Source organism: Pygocentrus nattereri, chromosome 28, assembly GCF_015220715.1.
Source record: "Pygocentrus nattereri isolate fPygNat1 chromosome 28, fPygNat1.pri, whole genome shotgun sequence".
Lineage (NCBI taxonomy): Eukaryota > Metazoa > Chordata > Actinopteri > Characiformes > Serrasalmidae > Pygocentrus > Pygocentrus nattereri.
The window spans coordinates 10,814,520-10,832,746 of record NC_051238.1 but is presented as its reverse complement, the minus strand read 5'-3'; the positions used below and the strand labels follow the sequence as shown (position 1 = coordinate 10,832,746).

At 41.5% G+C, this 18,227-nt stretch overlaps 1 protein-coding gene across 2 annotated transcripts in view; it reads right to left on the bottom strand.

Annotated features, from left to right (window-relative positions):
- dab2ipa (DAB2 interacting protein a) overlaps positions 1–18,227 on the bottom strand; it is a 193,684-nt gene that overhangs the window by 162,619 nt on the left and 12,838 nt on the right. The window contains exon 1 of one of the 2 annotated variants that reach the window (XM_017716098.2): positions 14,386–14,517. The exons of the other annotated variant lie outside the window; for it this stretch is intronic. Coding sequence (XP_017571587.1) covers positions 14,386–14,425 — 40 coding nt within the window. The 5' untranslated portion in view covers positions 14,426–14,517. Of the gene's footprint in view, positions 1–14,385; positions 14,518–18,227 lie in introns of those variants that run through there. 2 annotated transcript variants of the gene reach the window in all.

The window sequence follows — 18,227 nt, the reverse complement described above, 5'->3', positions numbered from 1 at the left end:
TCCACAAACACTGACCAACTCATCCAGGCACTTCCAGCAAGGCCAATAAACACAACCTGCCTGCTACTGCCATCACACTGCTGCCTGTGTCCTCACAGCCAGAGTTCACCACAAAAAGCCCCTAAAGTGTGCCCTCCGCTCTGGACTGCGGCCTCCCCCTCCTACATTTTAGAAGGAAAAGAGGGAAAAAAAAAGACAAAAGGGGACAGTGGTAATTTTTTTCCCCTTTTCATGACCAGCTTGGAGGCCTAGCTACTGCTTGCTTGCTCTCTCTCTCTCACTCTCTCTCTCGTTTTGTTTTGGGGAGAGAGCATGGACAAGCCCCTCGGAGGCCTAAATTCCTCAGTAATGTTTAGCCAATCAGAGCACAGGCTTTGGGGAGTGTGGTGAGAAGAGGCCCAGCCTGCTCTCCCACTCTTTAATCAGGAGCAATGTGGAAGAGCCTCCGCTACCTCCCCATTACAGCCACCACATAACTGTTTAAACCAGCCTTAGGCCTGGCAGTACTGTTTAAAAGGGCCTTTGCTGTTGATACTCCAGCAGTACAGTTAAAGGAACTTTCATCATTGTAACTGCAACACTACTGTTTAAACAGGACTTCACTATTACAACTAGACCAGTACTGTTTAAATGGACCTTCACCACTACAGCTAGACCAGTATTGTTTAAATGGACCTTCACCACTACAGCTAGACCAGTACTGTTTAAATGGACCTTCACCACTACAGCTAGACCAGTACTGTTTAAATGGACGTTCACTATTACAACTAGACCAGTATTGTTTAAATGGACCTTCACCACTACAGCTAGACCAGTACTGTTTAAATGGACCTTCACCACTACAGCTAGACCAGTACTGTTTAAACAGACCTTCACCACTACAGCTAGACCAGTACTGTTTAAATGGACGTTCACTATTACAACTAGACCAGTATTGTTTAAATGGACCTTCACCACTACAGCTAGACCAGTACTGTTTAAACAGACCTTCACCACTACAGCTAGACCAGTACTGTTTAAATGGACCTTCACCACTACAGCTAGACCAGTACTGTTTAAATGGACGTTCACTATTACAACTAGACCAGTATTGTTTAAATGGACCTTCACCACTACAGCTAGACCAGTACTGTTTAAATGGACCTTCACCACTACAGCTAGACCAGTACTGTTTAAATGGACGTTCACTATTACAACTAGACCAGTATTGTTTAAATGGACCTTCACCACTACAACTAGACCAGTACTGTTTAAACAGACCTTCACCACTACAGCTAGACCAGTACTGTTTAAATCGACGTTCACTATTACAACTAGACCAGTATTGTTTAAATGGACCTTCAGCACTACAGCTAGACCAGTACTGTTTAAATGGACGTTCACCACTACAGCTAGACCAGTACTGTTTAAACGGACCTTCACCACTACAGCTAGACCAGTACTGTTTAAACGGACCTTCACCACTACAGCTAGACCAGTACTGTTTAAATGGACGTTCACTATTACAACTAGACCAGTATTGTTTAAATGGACCTTCACCACTACAGCTAGACCAGTACTGTTTAAACGGACCTTCACCACTACAACTAGACCAGTACTGTTTAAACGGACCTTCACCACTACAACTAGACCAGTACTGTTTAAACGGACCTTCACCACTACAGCTAGACCAGTACTGTTTAAACGGACGTTCACCACTACAGCTAGACCAGTACTGTTTAAACGGACCTTCACCACTACAACTAGACCAGTACTGTTTAAACGGACCTTCACCACTACAGCTAGACCAGTACTGTTTAAACAGACCTTCACCACTACAGCTAGACCAGTACTGTTTAAATGGACGTTCACTATTACAACTAGACCAGTATTGTTTAAATGGACCTTCACCACTACAGCTAGACCAGTACTGTTTAAACGGACCTTCACCACTACAGCTAGACCAGTACTGTTTAAATGGACGTTCACTATTACAACTAGACCAGTATTGTTTAAATGGACCTTCACCACTACAGCTAGACCAGTACTGTTTAAACGGACCTTCACCACTACAGCTAGACCAGTACTGTTTAAACGGACCTTCACCACTACAGCTAGACCAGTACTGTTTAAATGGACGTTCACTATTACAACTAGACCAGTATTGTTTAAATGGACCTTCACCACTACAGCTAGACCAGTACTGTTTAAACGGACCTTCACCACTACAGCTAGACCAGTACTGTTTAAACGGACCTTCACCACTACAGCTAGACCAGTACTGTTTAAACGGACCTTCACCACTACAGCTAGACCAGTACTGTTTAAATGGACGTTCACTATTACAACTAGACCAGTATTGTTTAAATGGACCTTCACCACTACAGCTAGACCAGTACTGTTTAAACGGACCTTCACCACTACAACTAGACCAGTACTGTTTAAACAGACCTTCACCACTACAGCTAGACCAGTACTGTTTAAACGGACCTTCACCACTACAGCTAGACCAGTACTGTTTAAACGGACCTTCACCACTACAACTAGACCAGTACTGTTTAAACGGACCTTCACCACTACAGCTAGACCAGTACTGTTTAAACGGACCTTCACCACTACAACTAGACCAGTACTGTTTAAACGGACCTTCACCACTACAGCTAGACCAGTACTGTTTAAATGGACGTTCACCACTACAGCTAGACCAGTACTGTTTAAACGGACCTTCACCACTACAGCTAGACCAGTACTGTTTAAACGGACGTTCACTATTACAGCTAGACCAGTACTGTTTAAACAGACCTTCACCACTACAGCTAGACCAGTACTGTTTAAATGGACGTTCACTATTACAACTAGACCAGTATTGTTTAAATGGACCTTCACCACTACAGCTAGACCAGTACTGTTTAAATGGACGTTCACTATTACAGCTAGACCAGTACTGTTTAAACAGACCTTCACCACTACAGCTAGACCAGTACTGTTTAAATGGACGTTCACTATTACAACTAGACCAGTATTGTTTAAATGGACCTTCACCACTACAGCTAGACCAGTACTGTTTAAACGGACCTTCACCACTACAGCTAGACCAGTACTGTTTAAATGGACGTTCACTATTACAACTAGACCAGTACTGTTTAAACGGACCTTCACCACTACAACTAGACCAGTACTGTTTAAACGGACCTTCACCACTACAGCTAGCCCAGTACTGTTTAAACGGACCTTCACCACTACAACTAGACCAGTACTGTTTAAACGGACCTTCACCACTACAACTAGACCAGTACTGTTTAAACAGACCTTCACCACTACAGCTAGACCAGTACTGTTTAAACGGACCTTCACCATTACAACTAGACCAGTACTGTTTAAACGGACCTTCACCATTACAACTAGACCAGTACTGTTTAAACAGACCTTCACCACTACAGCTAGACCAGTACTGTTTAAATGAACCTTCACTATTACAACTAGACCAGTACTGTTTAAACAGACCTTCACCACTACAGCTAGACCAGTACTGTTTAAACAGACCTTCACCACTGCAGCTAGACCAGTACTGTTTAAACAGACCTTCACCACTACAGCTAGACCAGTACTGTTTAAACAGACCTTCACCACTACAGCTAGACCAGTACTGTTTAAACAGACCTTCACCACTACAGCTAGACCAGTACTGTTTAAATGAACCTTCACCATTACAGCTAGACCAGTACTGTTTAAACAGACCTTCACCATTACAGCTAGACCAGCACTGTTTAAACAGGACTTCACTATTACAACCAGAACAGTACAGAAAGACAGACTGACAGACAGACAGACAGACAGACAGACAGACAGACAGACAGATACATTGCATATTGCATAATACCTTCACAAACATATTACCAAAATGCCATTGCTTCACAACATATCAAACTGAAAATCATTCAAATCAATCAATAACAACAGATGACTGTCACTTCACATCTTTCCAATCATACTGTTGGAAGAATACACAGCTCTATGATATAAAAATGTATATGTAATAATATATTATTATAAACCAAATAAAACAGCTTTAATGTATTCCCAAGCTATGCAGTTTGCCACTCATCACTGCTAAATTATCACACTATCATTTATACTGTAAAACCTGACACTGCAAATAACATCAAGTGACTCTTTTGGAAGCAAGGAAAGGTGACATCTGTTTCACATGACAAGCCAGAATTAGAACCATACATCAGTCTAATGCAGCAAGGCTGACAGCCAAAACAAAGTTTCCACAGTGATAAAAGCCCTGGGCATCGCACTTCCTTGCAACATTAAGGTGGGTCTAGCAATTCAGGGGTTTGGACAGAGACGCAAGACAGAGTGCTCAGGCTAGATCAAGATCAGGATTACCTGGTCCCACCTCAGGCCCTACAAAGAACACTGAGATTTCATGTTTAGCAGTCGAAGGCGACTGATATTTAGCCTATATTTGCATCTTTGTATCATTTAATCATATAAGATAGGAACAAATTGATAATCCTAGCTTCACAGATCCTGATACAGCAGGCTAACAAAGCAGAACAAGCAAAGCTAGCTAGCCATTTAACCTAACTGGTTACAAATAAATACAAAAACATTATTGCAAGAGAAAATCTTTGTTGTTTTTTGTCAAAGGAAATGAAAAGTTTAAAAAGTGCTTTAAAATGTTTAGACAGTTGCAACTGTTGGGACTGAGTTGTAGGAGGCTTTACATTTTGTTTTACAAGTTGCATGAAACTAAAGTTGCATTAAAGGTTTACTATGTAAAACAACCCCAACACACCAAATAGGCTAAAAAAGACTATCAATAAATATTCATGACAATGACAAGAAATAACAACATATTTTAATAAAATACTTTATATTTTATATACAGTATATATGTTTGTACAAGAATACAGTAATAGAGCATAACATCCTCCATATGTAAAGGTTAGCAGTCTGCAGAGTGGCTAGAGAGAGTGATAAACAGCGCTCCGCAGACGTCTTTTCACTTTAGGGCTCACGAAGAGGCTGATGAAGAGATCACAGGCAGGCTAGGCTGTGAACGTGACCACTCGTACTGCGCTAGCCTCAACATCCTGCTCTGCGTCCTCCGGAACAGAGAGAGGATTGAGCTTAGGGATTTGGACAGCTGCTGTTTCCCACACAAAGACACTTGTGTGCAGCACATGAGGTCAGCAAACCGGTCCGCCATACAACAGGCAGCTGGACTCGGGTTCCTCACAAAGGAATTCCAGCTTCAAATGTCACAGGCCGGCCGGTCCAGGAGGGCCCACGCGTCACTTATGTGAAGGAAAACACTACAGTATGCATTTTTATAAGATATGGAAAATGCATAAGTGTCTAAACAATGGAGCAAGTGGAGCATGTTCAGTCTAACATTTATTAGAGGGAAGCAAATAAACACTTATGCTCCATCGGCCTGCCCTAAAACAAAGCTGTCACTTAACAAGAGCAATGAAGAAGCCTCTTCGCTGTTAGATTTGATACTGCATACCATGCTAACAAGCTGCTGAAGGCCAGATGTACGCACAAGTATACATACAAATATACAGCACACTTAAATGATGATGGCAGGGTTGGTGAATGAAGTTCTTTCTCTCTAATACATTCTATGTAATTCTACTTCAGCTAAAGTTATGGAAATATGCTAGATAGCTAGGGAAAGCAGTGTAGTTATTAGCTAAGGCTAGATGGCTATTTAGTGTTTTAGATTTTTTGCTAAGATTTTGTATGAAAATGAATCATTTTAAATCATGAGGGGACTTTTTTGCTTTATTTGGCAGAGTATGACCATGAAGTGGGTCATTTTTCACCGCAGTAGTGGAGTTGGACTAGGTTGTTAGGTAGGCTCGACGAGTATACTGACGAGGAAGGTCCCTTTTCAGGACTTCTCACCACGACAGAAGGGTTTGACTAGGCTGCAAGCCGGGTTAATTTTTCCCGGCAATAGTGGAGTTAGCATAGGCTGCGAGCCAGGTCCTTTTTCACTGCAGTAGCGGAGTTTAAGTGGGCCACAAGCTGGTGACTTTTCTTCAGTTTGACAAGACCTTGAGCCAGGGACTTTGTATCACAACACTGGGGTTTGACTAGCCTATGAGCTGGGGACTGTGACAGTGGAGTTGGACTAGGCCAGAAGCCAGATCATTTTTCCAGGCAGTAGCAAAGTTTGACTGGGCCACGAGCTGTGAAACTTGCTCTACAAAAATGGAGTTTGACTAGGCCACTAGTCACAAACTTCACACCACAACAGCGGAGTCTGACTAGCCTGTGAGCCGTGGACTTTGCATTGTGACAGCAGACTTTGACTAGGCCATGAGCTGGGCCATTTTTCCCTGCAATACTGGAGTTTGTATAAGCCACAATGCAGGGAATTTGCTAAAATTCAAGGAAAAATGGTAGTAAAAAGAAAAAGTCTTGGAAACCTTACCGCCATCCAACCCCTAACACACATACACAAGTGTGCTCCCCATATCCATTAGGCACCCACAGAACCCAGGTATTAGTGAGTTAATGCACACAGGACTCCAACATGAGGTCGGACTGCATGATCCTGCCTTTGTCCTTTGGGTGATGAGCCTGAGCTCACAGAACCACCTTAGTTTTACTGTGGTTGATGAGCAGAGGTTGTAGTTTTCTAGAAATCAATAGCAATGCACCAGAACTTTCAGGAATACACTGTGAATGTACAAAATAAAGTGCAAAGGGTCAATATTCCAAACAAAGAGAGATCAGACCCAGCAGTGGTGAAAGAAATAATGCTGTAAATGCAGCATGTGGCAACCAGCCCAGCCTGCCGCCACGGAGACACACATATACAACTAAGCCTTGATCTGGAAGCTTTCAAAGCCAAATACGGATAAGACATGGCATCACAATGAATTTATACAGGCCGTTTTAAAGGAAGGAATGTCAAGAATGATTCTTACTGTTCATGAATTGTTTTGTCTTGTCTAGTTGGGGCGTTCTATTGTATGTCTAAAATGTAGGTCCTGCAAGAAAGCAGCATTGTTTTGCATCATTTTGCATACATCGCCAACTCTTTAATTCATTGAAGCCACACAAAGGTCGAGATGACACATTTTCAAACAGAGGAATGTATACATTCCAGTCTGCTGCCCTTTAAAAGAGTAAAAGCCATAAGCTTGCCCACAACTAATTAACAACTATCCCATGAGTTTTTTCAAGTTAGCCAGAGTTGTGGGTTAAACTCACATGTTGATGTGCGAAGAGAGTGGAAGGTTTGAGAGTCAAATTCTTTATCAAATTTTATCTTTATGATTTACATCAATGCCAGGGAAATTCTCAGGGAATGCAGTTTATTGCCAGATTTAATCAAGCTAAAATAAGTTTATAGTAGTGTACAAAAGCCAGAGATCACCCCAGCAAAGTGGCTATGAAAAAACAAGTTTTTCATTTTTCAGCATCAGGAAAAAATTGAGAAAACATATATTTAACAGACGCTCCAACAAAATCCTCAACAACTAAATATAATATTATATTTTTCAGTGTTTAGTGCGTCCACGCTTACAGCTTCCATTCTTTGATGAGACTGCTTTCATGTTTTTCAAAGAAATCTGCAGGGTTATTTTTCCACATGTCCAAAGTTCAGTCTTAGAAGTTGCTTGTGTTTACTGCTTCTCACAATCCAAGTAATCACACTGAATCATGTTGAGGTTTGGACTCTGAACACCATCATCTTGGAGGGAAAACCTGTGGATATTTTTTTTTCCAGAATTGAAGCAAGAGTGGAACTTGATTTCACTCTTCCTTTTGCATCTCTTCAAAATATCTCCTGAACAATGAATAACTAGTGCCATTTTGACTGTTTGATAAATACTGCTAAATAAATGAGGGGTGCTCTGTGACTTTGCACAGCATTGTACATTTTACGGTAACTGCCAAATGCTTTTGAAAGAAAAACATTGTTTTTGCCCAGTGTTTTTTCTTCTTCTAACAGTGTAGATGCTGTTCATATTCTAAAAGTGAGTCTTGAACTTTCATTCCACAACTGCAAAACTGCCAGAGTTGCAGTAAGTTATACCAACTGCAACACAGTAGTGGAACAGGCTAAAAGATCCCTTTAACCTCATGCCGCACTTCTAAAGAGCACCTTTTCACAAAGAGCTTCATACAGCCACTTATAAGAGGCTGGATAGTGTTTCATAATGATAGGCTGCACTGCAGACTGGTAGATTAATACAATGCTGATGTGCTCCTACCTTTGTTCCACCTGCCCTCCAGACCTGTTAGACCACTTTTAAGGCAGTTGTTCAAAAAGTGGTGCATCTGGCTGCTTTCAGACTGCAGAGAAAATCACAAACTGCTTGTATCTTACAATGTGTAGTTAACTAAACATTAGCTTGACTGTCAATCCCTGCATGAAACTCTAAAATATTTCCGGAAAAGGGGTGTGGGAAAAAAAATCGATTCTCAGATGCATCGCGATGCGGACGTGAACGATTCTGAATTGATTCTCAAATGTCAAGATTCGGTTTTCTAAATCTTTCATTTCTAACATAATGTTGATGGAACACATAAGGCGGAATTTGGAAGTGCAGCGCCCTGACAGTTTGTGGCGGCACATAACAAAAACATAACTGGATGAGCGACACATCGGACCGACAGTCTCTGCATTAAAAGCTAGGTAAGGTCAGGAGTCACAACCCAAATGTTAAGAAAAGCCATTTCGTCCTTTCAACAAAAATCCGACCACACTGGGAGCGACAACATTTATGTCCAGTATGTGCGAATGTCCTACTATTAGTTAGGGTAAAAATATAAATGAAAACACAGACTAACTTTGGTTGGACACTGGACACTTAGCTGGACACTCACTGACTCAGGATTTATTTCACCATAACTGCGCATTTTATCACAGATGAGTGGCAGCAGCGTCTCATGTGCTCCAAACAAAAGCAGTGAATGAGAGCCTTCCAGTTCACTTGCCACGTCACTTCCATTTGATTTATTAATAAAAGATATTGGAAGCAAATTCATTATGGATCATTACAAATACTTTGCTTCAAAAGTACCAAGTCCTGACACAGTGAGAAAAAACAAATCCTTTATAGAAAAAAAAGATGCATCAATAATTGTTTTATAATTGCATCGCGGCCCTCTGAATCGTAATCGAATCAAATTGCGAGGTGTAAGATTCCCACCCCTATTTTGGATCATTCAGTTTGCACTGCAAACCTACCATGTTTTCACAGATATTTATAAGGCCCTGATCCATCTAAAAAGTGAACATTTTGTGGCCAATACTGATTTTAATGGACTAAAAATTGAGATAACTGACATTATTGGTCAATATGATTGTACATTTTAATTTTATACTCACTAGTGTTACTAGCATAAGTGAGATATCTATGCAAGCTCACTAACACAGCTGCTTCCTGCTGCTTTGTTTTGGTTGCAGCCCTGCTTCGAATCTCGCCTTCGCCTACACATCATGCTAAAACACTGGTCTGTGGTAAGTTATCTATTGCATGTCAGTCAAACGTCTCTTTCATGTCAAAGTTGGTGGTTCTTGGCCATGTTAAGCAACTATATATATATCACTATTGTCGGAACAAATCCTTGTATCTCCATAAAATTTGAAATTGCCCGTTGTCCTTTACATTTGGGCGAGAGACAACAATATACACATGTAACTGACACATCAAATGGAATGCTGCAGGCCCCTCGGCACCCCCACTTCCTATGTGTCCTTACAAAAAGGTGCCCTCGTTTTGCCCTAAAGACAGGAGTCTACAGGAATATTACAGAAACATTGCACCACAACAACTTCAGTTAAGATCTCATCCTTACTCCGGTTAAGAAAACTGTATTACAGAAGCGTCCCAACTTGATCATGTTTCCTAAGTACTTTCCTAACGTTAGGAGAAACTAAGATTTAAGATGCCGTTTCTCCCACTAGCTGTTGTATTAAAAAGAGAATGAGAATTGTTTCTAGGCAACTGTGACGGCAGTTCAGTTCAGTTCACTTTCATTAGCAGCTGTTTCAGCTGCGTGCGTATTGTCAAAGAATTTCCTAACCTACAATAAGATGTTGTGAGATATGATACAATTCCTAAATTAAGATCAGATTTGCTTCTTAGACAATATGAATTGGTGAAAATTCCTATCTTGACGTCAGATCTCAGTTTAGGACTAGGAAATTTCTGTAATACAGCCCCTGGTCTGACTGGAAATGACTGCCGGGGGAGGCATTGCCTAAACAGCCATAGAGTGGACAGACCTGCCTATAAAGGGTTCTTCTTTTCCTATCACTCATTAGGGGGCTGCATATTTCTGGAAAGATTCTTTGGTATAGTGGCTGTTGTTATAAGCTCTATATAAGTACACTGAACTGAACCAGGCAAAGAGTATTATAGCCTAAAATGCCTCCATTGAATGTTCACACTGAGGAGCAGCTGGTACTTCCTGCTTTACTAAATTAAAGGGGTCCTAAGCACCATATGAGGAGGGCAGCAGAACCATAAGGTGCGGTACAGAGGGCATAAGCAATGTATGCGCTGATATTACATTAAAGAAGATTACACTCATCTTGATATGTCATCAGGATTATGTTCTTGTCTTAGATTGTCAAGATGAAGCCCCATGTCTGGGCCTATAATCCTCTGTGGAGATTCAGCAAAATAAGTCGCTTTCAACATCTCATCATTGCTACATATTCATGGCCTATGCGGCTCCCTATCACGCAGACAAAACAAGAAAGTGTTCCCGGCAAACGTTTAGGCTTCATACTGATAAAAACAGTTTTGTTTTCTGCATGCGTTCTGTACGAAACAGAAGGTGCTCCAGCGTTCACTCCAGTTCACAGAGTCCTCTCTCAAAGGAGAACTAAATGCCAACACTTCTCAAGCATTCGCGCGGGCAAAAAAAAGCACATTTCATTAAATATTCAGTCAACCAAAACATTTTTTACGCGCAGGCAGCCTCTTGCACCTCTCATGAAGCACGCAGATGAAAAAACCCAGCGAGCCGTGCGCTTCTCTCGTTGTGTTTGATTTCAGCGGCTTTACTAAGCTTTAAATGCTGCACCCAGCATCAATAAACACCTGTGCCGTTTGAGACAAAACAACTGACAAATGGAGGAGAAGGGACTGAAGCTGTTACTGCGCAAGCAAATTATGACTATGATAACCCAATGCTTTCAAAAGGCCTGATAAATGTAAAGAAATCATGACATACTGTTATCTATACAAATGGACCAAGGTACACCACATACCAATAGAAACTTAGAATCTTCAATCTTATCCATACTTGTGTCCATGTTTATCATGATCAGATCATAGTGCTGAAAACTAGATAAGCAGCTAGTGTAATATGATATTTGTCACATTACATAGCGCCCAGGTGTCAAACTCCATGCGTGCTGGTCAAGTCAGGCCTGTTGCACCACCCTATTCAGCCCGCAAAATTATTTTAATTTTCTATTACTATCAGCCCATTTCACCCTGAGATGCACTACAGTCCCCAGCATGCACTACAACATAATGTGCGTTTTAACCCCCTTTCTCCAACAACAATCTGTGGGCCAGCAGTCACACAAAAAGAAAAGATTTCTGGTGTCTAGTTTAAGCAAATAGGCAGCTTTGAAAACCTACTTCCTGGGGACATTTAAAGAGGTTTTACAATTATCTGTAGCTAATATAGCCTATTGTTTAATCCATCCATTTTCTAAGCCGCTTCTCCCTCAGGGTTGCTGGAGCCTATCCCAGCGGTCATCGGGCGGAAGGCAGGATACACTCTGGACAGGTCGCCAGTCCATTGCAGGGCAGACAGACAGACGCAGACAGTCACTGACACCTAGGGGCAATTTAGCATGTCCAATTGGCCTGACTGCATGTCTTTGGACTGTGGGAGGAAACCGGGGAACCCGGAGGAAACCCACGCAGACACAGGGAGAACATGCAAACTCCACACAGAGAGGACCCCGGTCACCCGGCCAGGGAATCGAACCCAGGCCCCCCTCGCTGTGAGGCGACAGCGCTACCCACCCATTCAGTGCCTACATTGCTGTTGCAGTTTTGGCAGGTTTTGGATAAACAGCGGCCAGTTCGGGTCAGATTTGTTGAGATTTTCTAATATAGCCCTTTAAGTGGTTGAGTTTGCTGTAGCGCAACATTTATCCCACAGCCTCATCAGTTTGACAGCGTTATTAATTTTACACTGTTTTCATTTTCATTCTCTCATCACTACTAAAACCCAGCATTCTTTACGCAAATTCATCATATAACCACTGGGAATGTCTGAGGTGCCAACCAATCTTTACTGTTAGCCCAGCCACTTATCTACAGGTTAATAATTGTAACCAAGCTAGCATTACTATAATCCTTACCTCGGTCACTGAAACTGTTAAAAAAAAAAAAAACCTACAGTAGTTCTATTTTTATTCAGCATAAAACTGATGCAAGAGAAAGCTTTGAGAAGGAAAAAAAGAAGCCAAACTGAGGAAAAGTAATCAAAATAACCAGGTAGCTACTTCGCTAACTTTTTCCCTCCTCATCTGACGAGTTGTTTGTCTTTGGAATAGTTTACTCTCTCTTTGGTAAGGATGATTACAATTATATAACTACAATAAGATATTCAGCTCCCTAGCAGTTGCATTAGCTATTCCTTCAGCATTCATCAGCTACCAAAAACAAACAAGCATAAAAATTTAAACCATCCACCCAAAAGCACTAAACTTGAAAATCCCACTCCAGAGACACCACCAGCACTATAAGATGCAAGAAAGCAAATTTACAACACAAGCTGTATTCGTTCAATTTGTTTCAGTTTTTCCTTTTTGGGTATGCAGTTTGCACAAAGCTAACAAGTTCCCATAAGCTTCCTTGACCTCTTAGCCACATTAGCCTTGTAGCTCCAATGCAGATCTAAAACAATCAGATTTCAGACACTCAACAAGTCTTGGCCGACCAACAAATGCTGGGGTGAGGGGAAAATGTATGGGAAAACAATTCCTTTAGCCAACCAAGAACGTTTCAAAGTGTTTCACTGTCTTCAAAACGGCCAGCATTGGGCTCAGCATTGGTCACTCTGTCCTCATGACTGTCACACCAGCCCGACCCTTCATGCATCACAGTGTTACACAAAGGCCCGCCATGATTCACTCTGTCTTAAAAGAAAGGAGCCGGTGCTTTCTGTCCAGATGAAAGGAGTGCGTTTCATCTCTGAACACTGCACGTCATGAAAACTCTGGTAGAACCATTCATGCTCCACAGCTACAGCACGCAACAATGTGGATGAGCCGTCACGTTGAGAAGGAAATACACATTCCATTAAAAACACAGATTACTGCTCAGTGGCCTGCCAGAGGCGGATCTGGACTGAACAAGAAACCACCAGTGCGGTCCGGCTGATGTGTTTGGAGTTTCAAAATGTTCTCTTTTGTACTTTTCAGTGTACATCGGTGTAGGAAAGGTCAGTCTAATAAGCCAGTTGGGCCCTTCATTTAAAGGGCACAAATCCTAAATTTAGCAATTCTGAAATTTGTTATGGCTTTATGTACAAAAAACAGCTATAATTCATCTTTACATCACCATTTTTAAATCAGCTCCCTCCTTTTACCTGAGTATTTAACAGGTTTTATCACTGTGGCTTTAATACTGATATACATACAGGTGCAACTGTCAAATGACATGTTTTGTTGATTTTCTAGGAGAAATAAAGTTAATACATCCTCTACTAGGAACTTAACTATGGCATTTTACTATAAATGTTAGTGCGCAAACGTAGCTGAATTTAACATATTGAAAAAAATGAAACAAATATAAAGTGTGCCATAAAGGAGATATGTAAGTGAGCTGTTGTAACTTCACGTGCACTCTGAGCTTCTTGTGTTATTATCTTAATAAAAGTCTACAAAAGTTTTTAAGCACAGACTGGAAAACGTCTCAGGCATAAGGAAAATTAGGCCAGCATCTACGCCTGAGACAATTCTGGTAAGATGTAGTGAACATTGAGAACGTGTCAAAGTTTTGGCCCACTCTTAAAGGAACGGTAGCTTTGGAAAACATTCTCTGCAGTTTTTCCACTCTTGTCCTCGTATCCCGAACACAGACATATAGTGTTGTGAGGCAAGAAAAAGGCTGCACAGTTCAGGATGTAATTACAGGCGTCCTACGCAGCTAACTGGTACTTTTCTCCCAAAAGACAAAAGAAGCCAAGTGCCCGTTTAAAAAGCAACAGTGTAAACTTCGCCAACCAGCACTGATCTCTTTAACAGACCTGATGGCACAAGCACACAATCCAGCACACATCACCCACTACTACACTCCAGAGATGAGCTGAGAGCCAGGCGGTGATGAGCGCTGGACTCTGTGTTTGTAAGCTCAGTTAAAAGTTGTTCAAAACGTTTTCCCTCACCATGGTGGCCGTCCAGCCCGGCCGTGTCGTCCAGCTCCATAACTTCAGAGGGAGCTGAGTGGGCTCATGTTGAGCGTGTTGCCGTGGCAGCAGTGGTGAAGAGCTGCAGGGCGGATGAGCTCCAGACGAGCCGCGCTGCCTCCAGTTCAGTGTGTCTGAGTGAGTGGAGCTCTCTCTCTCTCTCTCTCTCTCTCTCTCTCTCTCTCACACACACACAGAGACAAACACACACACTCATTTCACTCAGCACTCTTAAAGACACAGTGCACGATTTTTACTCAGTTCTCACCGACTGCTCTCCATCACTTCCCCCTCACTCTAAAGCTCTCTCGCTCTCTTTCTCTCCTGCTGTCTTTTCTCTCCACTCTAAAACTCTCACTCTTCTTCCTCTCACTTTTTTCCACTTATCTTGAAAGCTCTTGCTCTCTCTATTTCTTTCACTCTCTCTTTCATCTTGTCTTGTTTTACTTTTATCTCTCCAGCCTTCTCTCTCTCTCTCTCTTTAAGCTTTTATCTGTAAGCTTTTTATCCTTCCTCTCTCTGTCTCTTTTTTCCCTCTCACCCTAAAGCACTCTCTTTTTCTCTCCTTATTTCACTCTTTTACTTTTTCCTCTCTTTCTCTTGCTCTCTCTTTCTTCCTCTCTCTCGCACCATTTCCCTTTCTTTTTCTCTCACCATCTCCCCACTCACTGTAAAGCTCTCATTCATTTCTTTCTTTTACTCTGTCTCTCATCATTTTTTCATCTTGCTCGCCTATTCTCTCACTCTCTCCCTCTCAACTTAATGCTCTCTCTTCTCGCTCTTCCCCTCTCTCTTCCTTTCTTTTTCTCTTTCTTTGCCTCTCTCATTGTCTCTTATCCAACTATTTCTAAAATTCTTCTTTCTCTCTCTCTTCCTGTCTTTTACTTTTTCTTACTTTTCCTGTCTTTTTTCTCCCACTGCAAAGCTCTCTCTCTCATTTGCTCTTTCTCTCTCTCATACTTTTTTCACACTCGTCTCAAAACTCTTTCCATTTCTTTCACGTTCATCTTTTTTTTTATTTTCATCTCTCGCCTGTTCTCTCACTTTTTCTCACTCTTATGGTCTCTTTCTCCCACTCACCCTAATGCTCTCTTTCTCGCTCTTACATTCTCTATTTCTACTTTCATCTCTCTTCTTCTTCTCACTGTTTCTCTTATCCAACTATTTTAAAATTCTTTTTCTTTCTCTCACCTCCTCTCTTTTACTTTTTCCTTTTGCTGCTTACTTTCTCTCACTCATTCTTTCTTCCACTCTAAAGCTCTCTCCCACCTGGGATACCACAGAAACCACGAAGCAACACCCTAGCAACCACCTGGAACACCACAGCAACCACCTAGCAGCCACCTGGGACAGCACAGCAACCATCTAGTAACCACCTAGCAACATCCTAGCTACCATTTGGGATACCATAGCAACCACTTAGCAGCATCTTAGCAACCACCAAAAGACCAAAGCAACCACCTAGCAACACCTTAGCAACCACCTGTAATACCACATCAAGCACTCAGCAAAATGGTAGCAACCATGTGGGATACCATAGCAACATGTTTGCAACACCCTAGCAACCACCTGGAATACCACAACAACCTTGTTTAGGTTTTGCACTTAATCTGCATTGTCTTCAAGAAATGCACTTTTCTAGTTAATTATGCAATTATACTGAAATAATTATGTAATGTGAATTGACTGGATAGCAAAACAAAAATATTTAGATTTTTAAGAGTTAAAACGTTTTCGTTTTCGTTCTCTCTCTCTCTCTCTCTCTCTCTCTCTCTCTCTCTCTCTCTCCTACATGTGCACCTCCAGTGCCACCTGCTCCTCTAACCTATACATACATAAGATCATTACAGAGAGCCAGTAAACAGGTCTGGCTGTAAAAAGTTTAAAGCAAACAGAAACTTCGACAGCTTTAAACTCAGCCTGTTCAAAATGGCAGACCAACTTCCTACGCGCTGTGCTTAGCCCTGGCCTCTAAAACTGCAAGCCTTGATCCTCAGCCGGATCCTGACCAAAATTTCAATCATGACTCTAATCCGAACCACACACTGTATCCGAAAAACATGTCGAGGTGAGGTCACTGTGAGGTTCAGCCCACCTTAAAGGCAAAGAGAAAGAGGCAGCGTGGTTGTATAACTCATCACTAATCATTACGACTTTGAGCCACACAGGCGATCAACCATGAAAGGCCACATATAATGCATTTTGCGCATCTCTGCATCAAAATCGGGTAATCAAGCAGTGTTGATCATTTCCATACGAGTAGAATATATCAGCGCAGTCCTGTGTATGTGTGTGTGTGTGTATGTGTATATATATATATACACATACATACATATACACACACTATATTTCCAAAAGTATTCAGTCACCCATTCAAATAACTGAATTTAGGTGTATAAAACCAAGCACCTAGGCCTGCAGACTTCTTCTACAAACATTAGTGAAAGAGTGGGTCGCTGTCAAGAGCTCAGAGAATTCCAGCATGGTACCCTGATTGGACGCCACCTGTGCAACAAGTGCAGTCATGAAATTTCCTCACTATTAAATATTCCACAGTCAACTGTCAGTGGTATTCTAACAAAGTGGAAGCGATTGGGAACGACAGCAACTCAGCTATGAAGTGGTCGGCCACGTAAAATGACAGAGCGGGGTCAGCAGATGCTGAGGCACATAGTGCGCAGAGGTCACCAACTTTCTGCAGAGTCAATCACTACAGACCTCCAAACTTCATGTGGCCTTCAGATTAGCTCAAGAACAGCGTAGAGAACTTCATGGAATGGGTTTCCATTGCAGAGAAGCTGCATCCAAGCCTTACATCACCAAGCGCAATGCAAAGCGTCAAATGCAGTGGTGTAAAGGGGGGATTATAGTGTGGGGCTGTTTTTCAGGAGTTGGGCTCGGCCCCTTAGTTCCAGTGAAAGGAACTCAATGCTTCAGCAGACCAAGAGATTTTGGACAATTTCATCCTCCCAACTTTGCGGGAACAGTTTGAGGATGACCCCTTCTGTTCCAACAGTGCACAGAGCAAGGTCCATAAAGACATGGATGAGCGAGTTTGGTGTGGAAGAACTTGACTGGCCTGCACAGAGTCCTGACCTCAACCCGATAGAACACCTTTGGGATGAATTGAAGAATGGTCAAAAATTCCCATAAATAGACTCCTAACCCTTGTGGAAAGCCTTCCCAAAAGAGTTGAAGCTGTTATGGCTGCAAAGGGTGGGCCAACATCATATGAAACCCTATGGATTAAGAATGGGATCTCACGCAATTTCACATGCGCGTGAAGGAAGACGAGCGAATACTTTTGGAAATAGTCTAGTTTTTTTTTTTTTAATAAAAAAAATCTTTAGGTTTTGAGACAGACCGTAAGTTTGTTCTGAATTTTAGTTTCTGTCCAGCGTTTTAATTTTGTTTCATCAATACTGACAACATATTCATTACATTCAAGAGAGCAGAATGTTTTCTTTTAACCCTTAGAATCTGCAATCACTGCAGGCAACAGCAAATGTATTATGTAATTCAGTACTAATTATTTCTCATTCATAGCTCATTCAATGACATAACTGCAGAACAATTATGTTGAAAGTGCAAATTCTAGGCTTTCAATTCATAGTACATTTGTGTTCATGAGCAGAAGATATATTTTACTGTCATTTGAATATGATGAACAGTTATTGTGAATCCAGTCTTAGTGTGTAGAAAGAAAATCCTCATTATTTTTGCCATTATTGAAAAAAAATGAAAAAATGATTATATGAAAAAAAAACCTGTGATGTAAATAAAGAATGTGAAACAAATGTACATGTAATTAATTATGTAAC